At 45.3% G+C, this 16,713-nt stretch overlaps 1 protein-coding gene across 2 annotated transcripts in view; it reads left to right on the top strand.

Annotated features, from left to right (window-relative positions):
• Positions 1-3,522: 3,522 nt before the first annotated feature.
• DMRT1 (doublesex and mab-3 related transcription factor 1) overlaps positions 3,523-16,713 on the top strand; it is a 59,798-nt gene continuing 46,607 nt past the window's right edge. The window contains exons 1-3 of one of the 2 annotated variants that reach the window (XM_054185951.1): positions 3,523-3,816; positions 6,660-6,840; positions 10,302-10,312. In XM_054185951.1, the coding sequence (XP_054041926.1) occupies positions 3,523-3,816; positions 6,660-6,840; positions 10,302-10,312 (486 nt within the window). The remainder of the gene's footprint in view (positions 3,817-6,659; positions 6,841-10,301; positions 10,313-16,713) is intronic. The other variant, XM_054185952.1, reaches the window with a different exon arrangement.

Here is a 16,713-nt window from a genome sequence, read left to right as displayed (position 1 = left end):
CGTTGGTGTTTTCATAGAATCATGGAATGGTTTGGGTTGAAAGGGACCTTAAAGATCATCTCGTTCCAACCGCCCTGCCATGGGCAGGGACACATTGTTTTCAAACAATGCGGACCAGCAGTGCGAATGCTTGATCTTCTGTCCCTCACCACTCCTGCGGCTGAGTCTCTGTTAGGGATCCACAACCAGCCCTGGGGATACTGTCTGTAAAATGACCTGGGAGAGTGAAAAAGATCTGCTGTGACAGAGGGGGAAAAAACCTTCTGGCCTGACCCACTGAAAGCAAAAAAAAAAAAAAAAAAAAAAAAAAAAATTAAGATGGACTTAGTAATGCACTCAACCCTGCTGACTTCTGTGAAACTAAAGGTCTTCACTTTCCAGGCAATGGTGTCAGAATTGAGTCCTCTTTAATTTGTGATCACCCTACTGACATGCTCAGTAATGATGAATGTGACGGTGGGGACACGGCTTGTTCACATCTGTCCCTTAAAATTATGATCTTGTTAGGAAATAAAACATTTTTGCAAGGTTCAAGGGATCAGCCAAAGGCATGCATTGGCAAAAGATGGACTGTCACGAACAGATGACACTTCGTACTTTAAAGACTTATACAAAAATTAAAGCTACAGGATAACTACCAGCTACCTAGAAAAAAAACCCAAAATGTCATTTGAGTCTTCTTATGTTTAGTGGGTTTTTTTTTTCACCAGAAACATTAATTACAGTTATTTCCAAAGGTGCTGGCAAACTGCAGTAATGTTTAGTCACTGACATCATCACTGGATTCAAATCAGAGATGCCCAGACTTACATTAAATGAATGACTACGTTTTCCTCAAGACTTGCAGTGAGATTGCTCTGATTCTTGTTAGAACCGCTAGCAGTTTACAACCATCTTCTACTCCTTCATGACTCCAATGGATGCCAAACACAGTAACATGTTGTCATCCTCACCAAACACCCATTAAAAAAAATCTGAGATGAACATTACACACTAGAACCATACTCAAAAGTGTGGCTTGAGCTAGCAAAACCAAAGCAGTTCATCGTTAAAGGATTGACCACGTACTTCCATTCATCAGGCACCTAGGCATTTTGGTGGTATTCATCCAGAACTCAAAATACTAGATAGGTACTAGCAACATTAATATTTTGTTTCTCACCAACTGGATCTGTAATATTATGGTTAATACAGATCTGTGCAGTTATCCTGAAAAGCAGGAGTAGAAAACACTAGTTATGAAAGGCAGACAAATTAACGTTCTTCTTGGAACTGTTGCATTTTTTGCATCTTGTGATTCATCTCTGAGCTTGGCTGTACCACTTAGTTTGTAGTGAAAAGTCATATATAAGCAGCTGGTGATTGCTATAATTTCTCCTTTGTCTGTCTTAGCCTGCTGTGCTTCTCTGCTCTTTTCTCTTTTTTCACTCCCAGTTTTTCTCTTCCTTCTTCTCCTGTCATTTCTGATGTGCGTTTTCTTCTCCTACCTTTTCATACCTCAGTTTGTTGGGTTTTATTTCATTTTGCCTTTCTTGTTCTTTTGATTTAGCCTCCTTTCATCTCCTCTTTAATTTGCATTTTCAATTGACTTCAAGACAATTTGCATTTGAACACTTGCAAACATCCCTGTGGTATGCCCAACCACGCACAGAACTTCACAAACTGGAGTTTCACTTTCAAGACTCGCTCCCAGACAGCAGTTTCAGAACCTGATCAATGCCCCATCGAGTTGAGAACTGATTTCGTTCAGGGAGGAATTTCACATTCCAGTATAAGAGGCTAAGCATGCCTGTCTGCATCGTTCACCTCCTTAAGCATTAGTCATCTATGCCACCAGGCATATAAGCAAATCATATTTTAGTTCCACTAAACATTATATTCATCTTCTCCTCTTTTGCAGGAAAATGTGCAGTTATTGACATCAGAAATGTCAATCCCGGCAAAGCGATGCAAGGGGAAAGTTCCAGTTTCTGCAAGTTGAACAGGTGTCACACCCCCACACCAAACTTCTGCTGGTGGCTCATGTGAGGACCGATTGCTCAAGATGGAGCCTAACAGGAGTGTTCTAATATGGTCTCTCTGGCAGACAGAGAGCGCCATAAATGTCTCCTGCATTGTATCAGGAAGCAAAAAGTTCCTTAAATGTAATTTAGTGAATGCTAATGGAAAGAATCGAGCAGCAAGGATCTGGGGCTTTCTTCAGGCTGGGATAAGCACTGATTGTTTCCGGCAGGGAGGCTCAGTCTGAGCAGAATTAGCTGGGAGATAGCTGATCTCGAGGAGGGAGAAGCTTTCCTTGGCTTCTTCTAGCAGAAATAAATTTCTACCTACTGTAACTTATTACCTTCTGATATGCTGAGTCATGAAGCTGGGGTTATAGAAATCTTTATGCAATCTTTATAAATCAGCCTCACATAATCTCAGGCGCTTTCTGCTTCATCTCTGTTGAGTCACTCATTTGACAGTTGTCATTCATCTTAGATTGAGATGTAATTTAATAGTTTCATTTCACCATGAAGATAGCGTCATCTAAAGTTGAGCCCGGAAAGATTTAAAGGTGTAACAGAGGAAATATTAATACTGTAAATAATATCTGTAGAGCTGCATGGGCCTATAAATCACGTAGTGCCAAGTTGGAAGGGGAGCCTATGTAAAAAAGAAGAGAAAAAGCTTCTTCCCCTGCCTCCCTCCACAAAGGAGCATCCCCATGGTAGCCACCAGGCCTGCTCCCGGGGTGATAGTTACCCAGTTGCCACCACAGCCCCACCGCCTGCATTTGCTGGGACCACCAGCCCCCAGAGGTACCGACCAAGCAAAGCGTGTGGGCACCCAGTGAGGGACGCGAGCAGGTGTGAGGTAACCTGTGAACTGGAGACGCCACCAGAAGCCTCATGAAGGAGGGCAGCCGAGCGGCACCAACTTGGGCCTTCTATTTGGGGGTCACAACTCTCCCTGGGCCAGGCCATGGTGGCCGCCTCAGCAAACGCAGCCCGCCCACCCACCCCAGGGGAACACAGGGCCTAACAATGGCCTCCCCGCGCCTCGGCTCGCTGTCTTACACCACGGCCGGCGTCATCGCCATGGCCGCGGCCTGGCCTGGCCCCTGCCCCGGCCGGGAGAGAGGGTAGGGCAGCCGCAGGGCGGCCTCGGAGCCGCCACCGAGGGGACGAGAGACCGCTGTCGAGCGCGGCCTGCGGGCAACAGCAGCAAGCCGGGATGGGGGTCTACAGCCGCCCCGGCCCAGCACCCACCGCCGGCCGTCCACCTGACGGCCGGGCTGGGCGGGAGGGAGGAGCGGGGAGGGAGGGGTGGCCGCTCTCCCAGCCTCGGCGCCGGCCCCGCGGGGGAGTAGAGGGCTTCGCGGCCCCACGGACCAGCCGGGGGTGGGGGGTGGGGGGCCGCGGCGGGAGGGGCGACGCCGGGCTGCTGCCCGCCCGCCAAAACGCGCCGGGCGGCGGGACGGGACGGGGCAAGGTAGAGCCGCACCGACCCCTCGTCCGGCAGTCCCCCTCACCCGCCGCGATGACTAGTGACTCCCCGGCCTTCAGCAAGCCCCCGGACGCCGCGGGGCCGGGGGACAAGGCGGGCGGCTTCGGCAAAGCGGCTGCCCTTATGGCGGCCGCCCCGGCCGACGGGGTCGCCGCGACCGGCGGCGCGGCGGCGAAGAAGCCGCCGCGTCTGCCCAAGTGTGCCCGCTGCCGCAACCACGGCTACTCCTCGCCGCTGAAGGGCCACAAGCGGTTCTGCATGTGGCGGGACTGCCAGTGCAAGAAGTGCAGCCTGATCGCCGAGCGGCAGCGGGTGATGGCAGCGCAGGTGAGCCCCGCGGGCCGGCCTCCCCGCCGGCGTCCCCCCGGGTCCGGGTGGGCCGCCTGCCCGGCGCGGTGGGGGATCCTGCCGCCGGCCCCGGAGGCGCTCGGTGCCCGCGGGAGCCCAGCGGTCGCGGCGAGAAGGCGCGGCCGCGGGGGAGCCTCGCCCCGGGCTGCAGCTGCGCCGCCGCGTGCCTCAATTAGTGATCCTTTTCGCTGTGTTAATGAGATATATATATATATTTTTTTTTTTTTTTTTTTTTTTTTTTTTTTTTTGCATAAAAATGGAAGATGGCCTGTTGGGGCGCAGGGCTGAAGTGGCGGTGAGGCGGCGGCGAGCGCTGGTCGCTGGGCTGCGAGCCCGCCCGAGGGCATCGCCGTCGGAAAAGGAGCAGAGCCGGGGCGTGCTGGCAGCCCCGGCAGTGCGCGGGTGCGGGGTAAAGCCTCCGCAGAGGAAGACTCCTCGTTAATGGCAGATTCATGTTTTTCAGCTTATTTTTTTTTTAAACTGGGCAATTAATAACCTACCCAACTAACTGATTAGTGAGAATATTTTCCACTGGCGTTTTCAGGTTCGGTATATCTGCTTTTCCCGGTGCTGGGTGGCATTTCTGAGTGGATTTCGAAAAGTATTTTTTTTTTCTTTTTTTTTTTAACGGCGTTGTTCCTGATTTTGCACAGAGCAGGTTCTGGTTTGCATATTTACAGGTTCTGTAGATAGCTGTCTAGCTGGGTCATCTTAGAAAAACGAGGACTCGGTAGTCTTCGTTAAGAAACCAAACTGCATCCAGTTCTGCGAAGGAAGAACTTTTTTTCGTTAGGTAGTTCCGCCGAAGTCACAACTCTTTGGCATGTAAATGACCGCTCTATTAGTCCTTGCGATCCTTATCTTGAAAACCTCATTAAGAGGCGTCCTGGGAGTGTGATGGCTACTAGCAGCTTGCGCTCTGTGGGTGGGGTTCCACGTTCTCGTTCGTCCAAATAGTCCCTTGCAGACAAATTAGTTGGAAGGCGTTAGGACTGGTGGTGCAAGGCAGCGATAACGGACCCACCGACCCAGTTTGCAACTAAGCCTTTAGAGCTTCGTGGTCCCGCGTGAAATCGATGTCCCACTGACAGATTTTAAAAACCTGAGCGGCGCTGGGTTAAATCCTTCCCCCACTTTTTTTTTTTTTTTTTTTTAATTTAATTATTCAGTGCAGGTATACTAAATGTCCTCTAAACTTACTGGGAGCTTTCGTTCATTTAGATAATTCCTCCTTGTCGGTGACATGGCAGTCCAGAAGTTGTTATTATACCCAGGTTATGGGCACTTTCTCAGCCCGGTGTGAACCACGGGATAATAACCATGGATTCCCTTGCTGCCTGCCCTGGGGAAGGGAGCATGAAACAGGGTGTTGCCACACAAATGTGCTCTTCTGCACACACTGTTCTTCTGCCTGGCAGCATCTTGTCAGCCAGTGAATTCCTCCTGCCAGCAGGTCCTGGTGCTGGCCCTCCTTGGGGGTTTTCTATTCCCTGCCTAGTGTCGGAAAGTGGCTTTGAAAGCCTCCCTAACTGAGCCTTATCTGTGTAGGAGTTACACATCGAAAGTCTGTCTTTCCCTCTTTTTGATATATTTCTGCAATAAGCCCCTTGGCACTAGTGGAATTTTGCAGGTCAAGGTTGTTGGGTTGTGAAGCCAAAGTTGCCCGTGGTGTTTGCAAGTCTACACCCCCAGTTTGGGATGTCTCTATTGCAAGAGCTGTCACGATTTTCTCTAATGGTAATACACATCTGTATTAGAAAAATGTTGCTGTTGAACATGGAAATGGAAGGAAGTTCTGTCCAAGTTATCCAGGAGAATTTCCAGCAAGAAAAGCCTCCGATCCCAGTCTGTAATCTGGGACAGATTTCCAAGGTGCAAACGCAGATGCACATCAGTCACTTGGCAAGTTGCAGGGTAGGTAGCTGTAAAGCCCCCAGCATGATGTTTGCTGCCTGGACAACATGCCATACTTGGCATAGGAGGACAGCTGTGCAAAATCAGTCTGCCAGTTCAGATGAAGCAGAAGGGGTCCTCTGTATCTTCGGGAAGTGGGGAGTGGGGTTTGTCTGCACCAGTGTCCAGACTGCACAGTGCCTGTGGGCTCTGCCAGTGCCAGCTAAGCTATGGAATAACATCAGTGTTGGGAAAGATGTGAGGAGCTCCCTCTGCTCCTGGCCTGCCTGGCTGTCTGCAATGCATGTGACACTGACCAAGATGTTCTCAGGATGGTTCTCTACATTTGCCATGCTTCTGCCGTGATAGCTGTCTGTGCACAGTGTAATGTGCACTGAAATTCCCTTGAAGGTATAGATTTCCAGCAAAGAGGCAGCAGGGAAGCCCAGCAAGGTTGGACAGAGCAGCGGATTGCAGGTATAAGCCCTCATAAAGAGCTGCTTTATATTGATGAAGAGACACGGCAGAGCCTTGCAAGCAGATGAGTTTGTTATCCGCAGCAGCTGCGTATCAGCAGCAAGGAGGGTAGTGACTCTCTGCTTTTCACAGTTTGCTTTGCCCAAGGGCAGCTGTGTTGGGTGAATACAGTCAGCTTTAATGTCTTCATGTGGACCTGTTGGAGGGAGATGTATATAGCAAGAGTATTTCATAGATTTGTTCCTATATGTTTGGACAGAAAAGGGGTTGAGTTTAAATAACTTTATAACCTCATTTATATCCTCTACCTGCTGGCTGGATCGTGACCTCGACACCATAGAGAGTACCTACCAAGAGGAAAAAACAGCTTTGGCCTTGAGTCTTTCATTGTTGCCATTATAAATTGTGCTCAAGCCAGAGAATGTGCCCTACATCTGTCTCCTTGTCCGCAGGTTGCGCTGAGAAGGCAGCAAGCTCAGGAGGAGGAACTGGGCATCAGCCACCCGGTGCCCCTTCCTAGTGCCCCCGAGACGTTCATGAAGAAGAACAGTGGTGGCAGCTCTTGTCTCTTGTTGGAAAACAGCAGCCCCACGCACTCGAGTACAGCCACGACGGCAGCTAGCACACTGTCAGGTAAAGTGCTGGGAGAGGGATGCTCGTGGTGTGGGGCAAGGGCTGACGTGGCTTACCTGCTGTTGCACCTCTTCCTCTGCCTGCAGTGGCAGGGTTGCGGAGAGTCCCTTTTCCGAGAGCGGTGCTGCACTGTTGGGACAGACAGTTAGCAAAAGGGATGAACCCAGCGCCTGTCTTTTATATTTTAGTTACTATTTTTACTTGAAAATCAAAATTAGTTTGGTATAGACTGGCACTGTAATTGAATTCAGCAGGGTGTATACCTGCAAGTAGTCATTTATGAAGAGCTTTTCTCCTTTCTCCCAAAATACGTGCTTCTGCCACAGTCCTGGCAACTGCGTGTTGGCTGGCTGTGTATCTTCTTCAAAACTGAGGAGTTTTCAGCATTTTATAGGAGCCGAGTATGTAGATAATGTCATTGACCCCAGCAGCAGAGAGCTACCCACCTTGCAGGACTCGCTGTGGAGTCATTTGCTCTGTGAGGCCAGGTGTGATGAACTATGAAAGGCTGACACAGCCCTTCCACTCTGCTACACCTTACTGTATTGCATTTAACCCTTGTAAACCAAAACAACAATATAAACCCAACCAAAAACCAAACAATATTTGTCTGTGGATTCAGTAAAACCATGGCTAAGTGCAACTGGGACTTAAAGGCGCTAAATTAAAGTCTCTAGGCGAAATGTTTTCTCCTATGCGGAGCTTACACCTGACAGACACAGCAGTTGAATGTGTAATTGACTTCTGCTGTATAGACAGAAAAAAGAAAAAAGCGAACAAACATAGAGGGGAAAAAAAAGAAATGTAATTCATTTTCAATCATCTGTGTTGATGTCAATAATACAGGTGAATATACTTCCCGGTTAAAAAGATGCTTCTAAAGTGGACAATGCCTTGCATTAACTAGGACAGTTTTGCAGGCCATTTAAAGCCTTGTCAGATGGATTTGTTGCATCCGTTGCAGATGGGCAGTTTCAGACCAATGTGGAGGAATTTCTTTTGGAAGCTTTTAGAAGAACTGGCTGATAAAACAATAAATAGCTTTTCATTAGCTTTTTTGTTTTCGTTATTGCAATCGTGTGTGTGTCACCTTTGAGTCGACGCGGTTACTCCTTTCGTATTTGGATTACTGCATGCTCTGTCTATAGACATGGAAAAAGCTCGCTAAAGATTAAAGTAGTATATTCAGTAACGTATAGAGATTGTGTGTAACTCAGGAGAACAAGAAAACTCTTGCCTATACAGAAAGGCCAAAAATGAAATTGTCTTACTGTCAAGAAAATTTGCATAGGCTTTGATCTTAATAATTTTGAAATGTCAGTGGAGGTACTTAATTTATTAATCCCACTTTAATAATTTCTTATTAATTGAATTAAGTTACATTCTTGTAATGAAAAGCTTTCATTAAACAAGCTTAAGGCAATTCATATGCTTGTATAAAGACTTGAAAACGTGAAAATCCCTGATTTTAAAGTAATTTGAATTGTTTGGAAATTCTTGGTCAAAGCAATTGTAAATGGTCATCTTTCCTATGGTGGATTTTTCTTTGTGAGCAATTCAAATACATTGTTTCCCAACCGTTTTACTAAATAACTGTGCGTGGGTGACAACATTTAAAATACACAGCTTTGTCTTCAGAGAGAAGATGTGATTCTAGCCAAGAATCAAGGCAGGGTCAGCTTTGTTTGCCAGAAAGGGAAGAATCTGGGAATGAATACAAATTGGGGTTCATCATTTTGGTTTTGGGCACCTAAGTGGCAACAGACATTCATGCTTACCTCGAAAGTGACTGCATTACATTAAGTTCTGTCCCAACTAATTTTGGTAAGTTCATCTTGTTGAAAGCAGAGTAAGTGCTCATGGGTATGGATTTGATGCCACCAGTGTCTGTGTGCAGGCCCTGAGGCTGCAGAAGTCCTCTGCTTTCAGCCGGACCTGCACGGTGGCTTCATCAGGTCTCAGAATACAGGCTGCCATCTGGAGAGTCTGATTTTTCAATGAGGAATACTGCTTAAATATTCTGATGCTTTCTCTTTTTTTAGCATATGAAGGTCATTTGTTGGATAAGAAGTTGCTGGGTGTGATGTGACATGAAGTTCTTGTTTTAGGTGGCAGGTCTTCCGCCTTTTCTTCCTCCTTTCAGGACCAGGTACGCGAAGGATTCCTGCGTTGCTGTTTCATCATTTTACCAGTACCCTTAACTGCAAGCAAAATGAGAGACCCTGTCGGAGCAAGTGTCTTAGTTTGGTAGGCTGAGGTGCTGATTTTGCCAGAATTTACAGTAATCCTTAAGGCAGGAAAGAGGGTTTTGCTCTCTCCTTAAGGCAGAGAGCAAAACCTTCTGTGGCAGGGGAAGCCAGCAGCTCCCTGCGAGCCCCAGGACAGCTCCTGGGAGTGCAACGTGCCCTGTATGATGCCCATTAAGCTGGACAATAGGTGGTTTCGACATTGGAAATTCTGTTCCTCCTGTAAGTTTTTTGGCTTCACAAGAGCAGTTTTGCTTTTGGACTCCCATCGCGCAGAGAGCGTTGTTTGCCGGCAAGGGGAGTAATGTGTGAAGGAGTCACACAAATCAGACATAGTGCCAGAGAGAGAGTCTTTTCCTCGCTGTATCCATTTTATCGGCAGATCAGAAATATTGTGACACCTGGAGAGACCAGAGATGATTTTTCAGATCCCTTCGTGACAGGCTGTTTTTGAAAAGGGGAAAAAATGAATTATCATGGTCACAGCATAGGGGTTTATGCATTTACCATCTCAGGCTTGGAAACTGTGTTTACTTTGGATGGAGCACATCTTCCCCACTAAAAAGCGAACGGGGAATTTGCAGGGTAGTTGGAAGGGAGCAGACCATGGTCACAGGGCATTAGGAGAACTTCTTGCAAACAGATTTTGTGGTTTCTGTGCATTTTCCCTTAAAAACATTGCAGGTTGCTGAGAGCAAAGGCCATTTAATTGTGCAGAGCAGCAAAAAGTAATGATGCCAGGGCATGTAAAGTAATTGTCATTCCTTCTCTAGGGCAAGTACATCTTGTTAGGTTAACTAGTGTGCAGAACTCAGGAAAAAGAGGCATTTAAAACATGGCTTTCAGACATACTAGGTTTTTAAAGCCTGGGTTCTTCCCTGTTCCATGTCTGTTTGGTACCTCTGCCATTTTAATATTTAGAAATCAGCATGGGGGTGGGAAGCATGCTCATAGAACACCTTCAAGTGAGAGCTGCTCACACTGAAGGAAGGAGACAGTGCATTTCATGTTTCCTCCATTTTACTTGGTCCTCGTCACAGTCTAAGGGTCATGTTTGGCATTTGGCAGATGGCGGCGGGGGGGCTGGAACGTACATCACCTGGTGACTGGAAGGTGCTGGAAAGCACCCCTTCTTTCTGCTGCTCTGTGCTCATGTTGTCCCAGTTTAGAAGCAACCAGTAATAGACAGGATTACTGTATGATGCTAAATGCCAGCTCCTCCTCCTGTGCTCCGTAGTGGTCCATTTCCTATTGGCTTTGTGGTGACCATTAATAACAGGATTGTTCAGGTGCCTTGGTAGTATCACTGGTTGACAAGTTACACATATAATTGTCAGAAATTGTGACTAATAAGATTTCACTACTTGTTTCCCTTTGTTACGTTTGTTGTGCGTGACGGAAACAGAATAGTATTCTTTTTGCATTTCTCTAAGTAGGTGCTGCTCTTTGAAACTCTTTGAGGAACAGATGAGTTTAATCTGCTTGTAAATATGGATGATAGTGGGGTCAGCAGTAATCCTATGCCTAATGAAAACGATGGTGCTGAGATCCCTTTGAACTTGAAGTGCCCTAGGTGCCTCTGAAAACTCTGCCTTGCCTTCTTTGCTCTGCCTTTGCTTTGTTGATGTTATCTTTTGCATTGACCTTTTCTATGACACTGTATTGTGATTTCAAAAATTGATGCCATCACCTTGCAGATGTTGTGCTGCATAAGTAATGAGGTAAAAAAAAAAGTTACTATAACTGGAAGATATCATGGCCTGGTTTTAAAAAAAGTGAGACATTTTCTTTTTGAAAGTCCTTTAGAGTCTTTACAGTACAGTGTCATATGCTGTCAGAATTTCAGTTTTCTCAAAACAGTCTCATTTTAGTCAACTCATGGGCAACATGAGGAAGCTGTCATGGACATTTCATTGTGAGAGTGCTCAGGCACTGGAACAGGTTGCCCAGAGAGGCTGTGGAGCCTCCATGCCTGGGGAGACTCCAAACCCAGCTGGCTGGTGCCTGAGTGACATGATCCAACTGTGAAGCTGGCCCTATTTTGAGCAGAGGTTGGGTCAGCTGGTCTTCAGAGGTCCTTTTCAAAGTAAACTGTTCTGTGAATCTATTAAATGCTTACTTTTTTGTATTGAGATTTAAGTCGACATACTGAAATTTGGAATTCAACCAGCCTCAATACTGTTCAGCGTTTGCAAGCCTGGGAAAGAAATCTTGACTCATCTGACCTAAAAGCACTCAATGACTAAATCTACAGTAGATTTCAACAGAAATGAGCATCATGGGGTTGGTAGGTAGGTGGAGAGGATCGCTGGTTCAGGTGGCAGCAGCCTCAACAGGACTGAGCAGTAAGGAGAAGGAGGCATGGGCTGCTCTGCCTGCCTGTGCCAGGGCTAACACGATGGCTCCCTGTCCCCAGAGGTCTTGGTGGGTCTGCAGTGGTTACAGCTCCATCATCCTGCTCTTTCCTTTTGTCTTTGTCTCCTCATTACTGTCTAACGATTGTTTTCTCCTGCTGCGCCCGCTACTAGTTCTTCACCAGTTTTAGTTGCTGGCTTCTTCTGGTCCTGCCAACTCTCCTTTGATACCGAGAGCCGAGCAGCCCCATCCCTTGCTTCCTGGTGCTTTTCTCCAGCTTCTCCCACAGCCACCAAATCCCTGTTCAAAACAAAAGAGCATAATTGAACACGAGGTGTCTTTACTGCGTTGTAACAGTTGGCAGAGAAACAAGCTTTGTGTCCTTCACCTGTGAATAACTAATAGCTTTCCATCCATCATCAGCTGTTTTTCTCCAGTTGTCTGCAGTTGAGAGAAAAAGATTCACATTTGCCTGTGTCTCTTGTAAGAGTTTGTGAACTGTCTTACCTCTCTTGCATTGGCATTATTTCCACAGCACGGGGTAGGCTTTGTCTTGGGAAGCAGTGGCTGGAGATGATCTTCTGCCAGTATGGTGGTTTTCTCAGTTGCTAAATCTCTTTCAAGCTGGACTAAGGAAATATTCAGGGAGTGTTTCTCTTTGAACAGTCTTTCCTTGGTTTAGGATAAAACTTTCGCCTAATAGGCTTTTTTTTTTTAATTTCTGACTGATACAGCTATATGTTGAATGAAGGTCTTCACAGTGTGGTGGCCATGGCTTTGTAATTTTCAGTTCCTACGAAAATCACGTGTGTTTTGCTCGGAGTTGTTTAAAAAGGCATTGCGTGTGAAACAAGGGGGGCGTTTCTGCCTCTCTCCGCTGCTCTGGTTTTGCCATACTTGGGAAATGCTGCAAAGGAGTTTTGAGCATCTCATTATAAAAGGACATAGATAAATCTGAAAGGATAGAGGGAAGGGTGACAAAAATGATGTATGGCTTGTAGAAAAGGAGACTAAGGGTGGATATAACAGTCTATAAATATTTGAGAGGTAATAATATGGAGGAGGGGGAGGGATTATTTACAGTGCTTGAGACAGCATAACAAGGAGCAACGGCTTGAAACTAAAAAAGACAAAATTAAATTAGACAGTAGACACTTTTTCTCCTAACTAGAAGTGCAATTAGCAACGGAGTGACCTGCATAAGGACAAGGGGGTAAGTGAAGCATAATCAGGAGAAGTGTTTAAGAGTGTGTTAGATTACGATCTCAAGTGATTAATATGGGGGTAAACTCTGATCAATGTGCAGGTTAAACTAGATGACGGAAATCTCCTGCAGCTTTGTCACCTCCTGTATGATTCATTGCCATTGTTTGGCTCTGTTAAATAAATCATAATGTTACAGGGTTCTGCATCCCTGATTAGATGTTTCCAGTTAATTCTCCAGTTCTGGAGCCTGCAGCTTGCAAAGCTTGCACTTTCCCTGCCCCTCCTTTCCAGCAATATTTGTTCGTTGTCTTTGCAGCTCTGTGTGTGTGGGTGTGTGCATGTGCATCTGAAGTAGGTAGAACTAGTGGCAATTTTCAGAGTTAAGTCTCTAAATGAAGAAGTTTTCCTTTCGGGCTTTTGATTCTGTCTGAAGCTTCAGTGGAAGTGTGAAAATAAATAGCAGCGAAAAAAGATTTGGAAAACCTCAGAGTTTTCTTTTTGTGTGCAGGTGGTACTGTGGGGCATCCAGGGCTGTCTTCAGCAGGGGCAGTGGCTGGGGAGAGCTTTCTGCGGCGTGCGGGGGACGCAGGGGTGCCGGGGGACCACTGTGACCTACCCAGACCCGCTTGGTGAGGGGAGGGCCGCTCAACCCCAGGGCTTCTCTGACTGTCTTTTGGTTGGAGGGGTGGAGGTGAAAACCCACAAGCAGCTCACTATACATTTCCATCTTTCTCTCATGTTTCAGAAGAGCTTTTTTTCTCATAGAGAACTGGGAGTGGATGATTTTTTATTTTTTTCATTTTCCAAAATCTGTCACCCTAGGGCTTTCTCTCTTTGCAGCATCCTTCTGTCCAACTTTTCTCACACCAGGTGAGGTTTGCAGATGTAGAGCTACCGGTTAGAGCAAGGTCCCTGCTGAGCAATGCTTGCTGTGTGCTGCAGGGACTTCACTGCTTGCACTGTCCTAGCACCCAGGTGCCGGGGGTTTCTCTTCCCACCAAAGGCTGGCGGGGCTGGTGGGTAGCCCCTGTTGTTCTTTGTGCCTTGGAATCTCACTCTTTCTCACGCTGGCATTTGCATATGTGCATTCACGTTTACAGAGTTATCTGTGCTGGCTTGTGCTTTCCATTTGTCATGAACACCGAGATAAGGAATGGAGCAGGAGCAGAAGATGTACTAGGAATTTTCTATCCGTGGGCACGTTATTACACTATCTGCAGCTAAGCTCTTGTTCCTTTCTGTGTCCTTGAAACAGTTGTTATGACTTATCTGAATGTGTGGGGCTTTCTTTTTGTTTTCAGAAAAGATATAAGTTGGGAGTGAAGGAGTACTGTACGCTTCCTTAGCTAAACACTGGCATGATTTGTTTTTTCTTTTTTTCACGTGCTTTCTTATACCTCAAAGAGTGCTTTCGTTCACTTTATTTATCAACTAATTTCCTAACTCAGCCTGTTGGCCCATTTTCCATTTTCAGTAGATTTGTCACTTAATGACGCGGGGACTAAAATGCAATTTTGAAGGTTCTTTTTCATATGCTTCTTCTAATTCCTCTTTTTTTCTTTTTCTGAACTTTGCTAAACTTTCTCCTGAGTTTGAGTACGTGGTAGTCTTAATCAGGGTTGTAAATAGCTCAGTTATATGAGTACGAGCATCGTTCATGCACTTATGCCCTGTGTTTTCTTGAAGAGCTTGTGGAGAGAATGTTAAGCACTGAGTTTCTCTTCCTTTGCAGTGAGATTAGATGCCTAATTATTTTACAAATTTTTTTTTCCAGTTCCTGTCTCCAGTCTCTATTCATACAGTGTCTATTACTTATAGCATAGGCCACCATTTGCTGACTTGGATGCCTATAGTCATGGGCAGAACTGAACCTCAGCCACCAGCCTAAGTCAGTGTAGTTCCGGTCACTGTGTGTTTCTGTCTATTAGTTGTCCATGATCAAAATTCATTAGCAATCAATTGGCATTTGCATGGAGGCAGATCTTATGAGTGCAGGTGTTGTTGCATCCATGCAACACTGGCAACTGTGTACAAAAGTGGTGCACATGCCTGTGTTTTTCGCTCACTTGCCCAGGCCCAGTGGGTGTCTGTGGTGGTTCTTTACCACTTCTGATGCTAGTTTTTCCACCACGTTAGGTAGACAGAGCGAAAAAGCCTCCTATTATTTCTAGGTGGTCTTTTTTAGAAACCTTTTGGATTTCTGTCATCATATAGCTTATAACCAAGCACGGACTCCAGCTAATTCCAACCATCGCCCTACTCCCTTTATTATTTTTAGTGTGAGCCATAATGATTTTATCCCAGTCGTATTTCCTCCAAGGTCTCCTATCTCAGACACTTGTAAAGCCTTCCCTCCCTTCTAATATTCTCTTTGATCTCTTGTTAATGACTTAAATCCCTTTACGTTTAATCCACACCGAGTTTCTTTCTCCTCCTCTCAATTTGCTTCTTTGTGCCTGCAGGTGTCTGGGCTGTTTTCCATCACTGTCTAGAAATCTTGCTTTGCTTTTCTAATTTCCTTTCTCCTTTAATTTCTTCTTCTATTTTTTTTAAAGTTGTGTTGATTTTAAGTTTTGCTGCTGTTACACGCGTTAGTAGCATGTTGGATGTCTGAACGCAATGAGTTAAATGCATTTATATTATACTGAAATATATATATACTGTTATACTGAAAATTGAAAATGGCACTTGTTTCTCATGCTCCTTGTTTTCTGAAGCACTAATTTTATTGGTCCTGATCCTGATAGCTGTCATGCATGTTAATAATTTTAGATGTGTAAATAATCCTGCTATCTCAGTTCAGCATGAACAAACATATGCTGCAGCATTAAAATAGTGCCTAGCATCTTCACAGATTCAAAGCCACGTTCAAAGATTTAGAGTGCTTTTTCTTTACTGAAGACATTCTTTTTTGCTAATGAAGATTTGAATACGATCACTGTAGCTATATTATAAAGACCAAAAGTACAAGTAAGGAAAGAAGGATTGCCCCTGGCTCACATAAAAAGATCAACTACTCTGCTCTAGTCAGTGGCAGAAAATGTTGAAAGTGGAATTTGCTGCTCTAGATGTCTTATTGAGGACCTGAAACTTGCATTAAGTGTGGAAATAAAAAATTATTTTCTGTAGGTTTTATTTCTTCACCCGTATTAGGAGGATCTTTAACTTGCATGCTAAATGTTTGCAGCAGATCATTTTTATTAAGCGTACACTAAATGTGAACAAAATGTGCCCTATCCAGTTCTACTGAAAGCAGTGGTGGTATTTCAGCTCCTCTTAGCTGGAGCTGGACTGGGGCTGTGTGTATGACTGGGAAACTTATTATACCAAGCTGCAGTGTTCTGTCTGGGATATCTCCCTTGGTTTTTTTCTCCCAAATCACATTTTTCTTTGAAAAAAATTATTTTGTGCTAAGTTTAAAATTAACTAAATGTCTTAACTTTGGGAGGTTTTTTAGTTGTATTTAGGAACGCACACCCAGAGTTAACAGTCATTTGACCCATTATGGGATAATAATTCTACATGTGGAAGAGAGGAAGAAATGCTCAATATTTTTTTTCTGATTTTTGCTTTGAAGAAAGACAGGTGATATTGCTGTATATGGATATGGTGACATTCTGCTTGCATGCAGTACTTAAAAAAAAAAACCAAACAAACAAACACACAAACAACAGAAAACTTGGCTGAGGATCTCTCTGGTCCATTAATGCTGATTTCCAGTAAGTCTTTTAACAGTGAGGAAATTCCTAAGGCCTGGAAGAAAGCTGATGTCATGCCAGTGTTTAAGAAAAGCAAGTGTGGTAGGATGGGAGGCTACAAATCAGTCAGCATGACATCAGTTTTTGTGAAAAGAGCAGAACAGTCCACAGCAGACTGAAATGTGCAGGAGGGGGAGAAACGCAACTGCTAAAGGTTGCTCACACAACGCGAATTAACAGGAGTTTATGGGTAGAAGAGTCTGTCAAGTTAGTAATCTTTTATCGTTACAAAATTGCTTGACGAAGTGACATACTGAGGCAATCAAATTCTGCAAAGCATTTTATTTTTGTATCCCCTGACGTCTTGA

This window comes from Rissa tridactyla, chromosome Z, assembly GCF_028500815.1.
Source record: "Rissa tridactyla isolate bRisTri1 chromosome Z, bRisTri1.patW.cur.20221130, whole genome shotgun sequence".
NCBI classification, from domain to species: domain Eukaryota; kingdom Metazoa; phylum Chordata; class Aves; order Charadriiformes; family Laridae; genus Rissa; species Rissa tridactyla.
The sequence above is the reverse complement of the archived record's forward strand: the minus strand, read 5'-3'. Positions and strand labels throughout refer to the sequence as shown.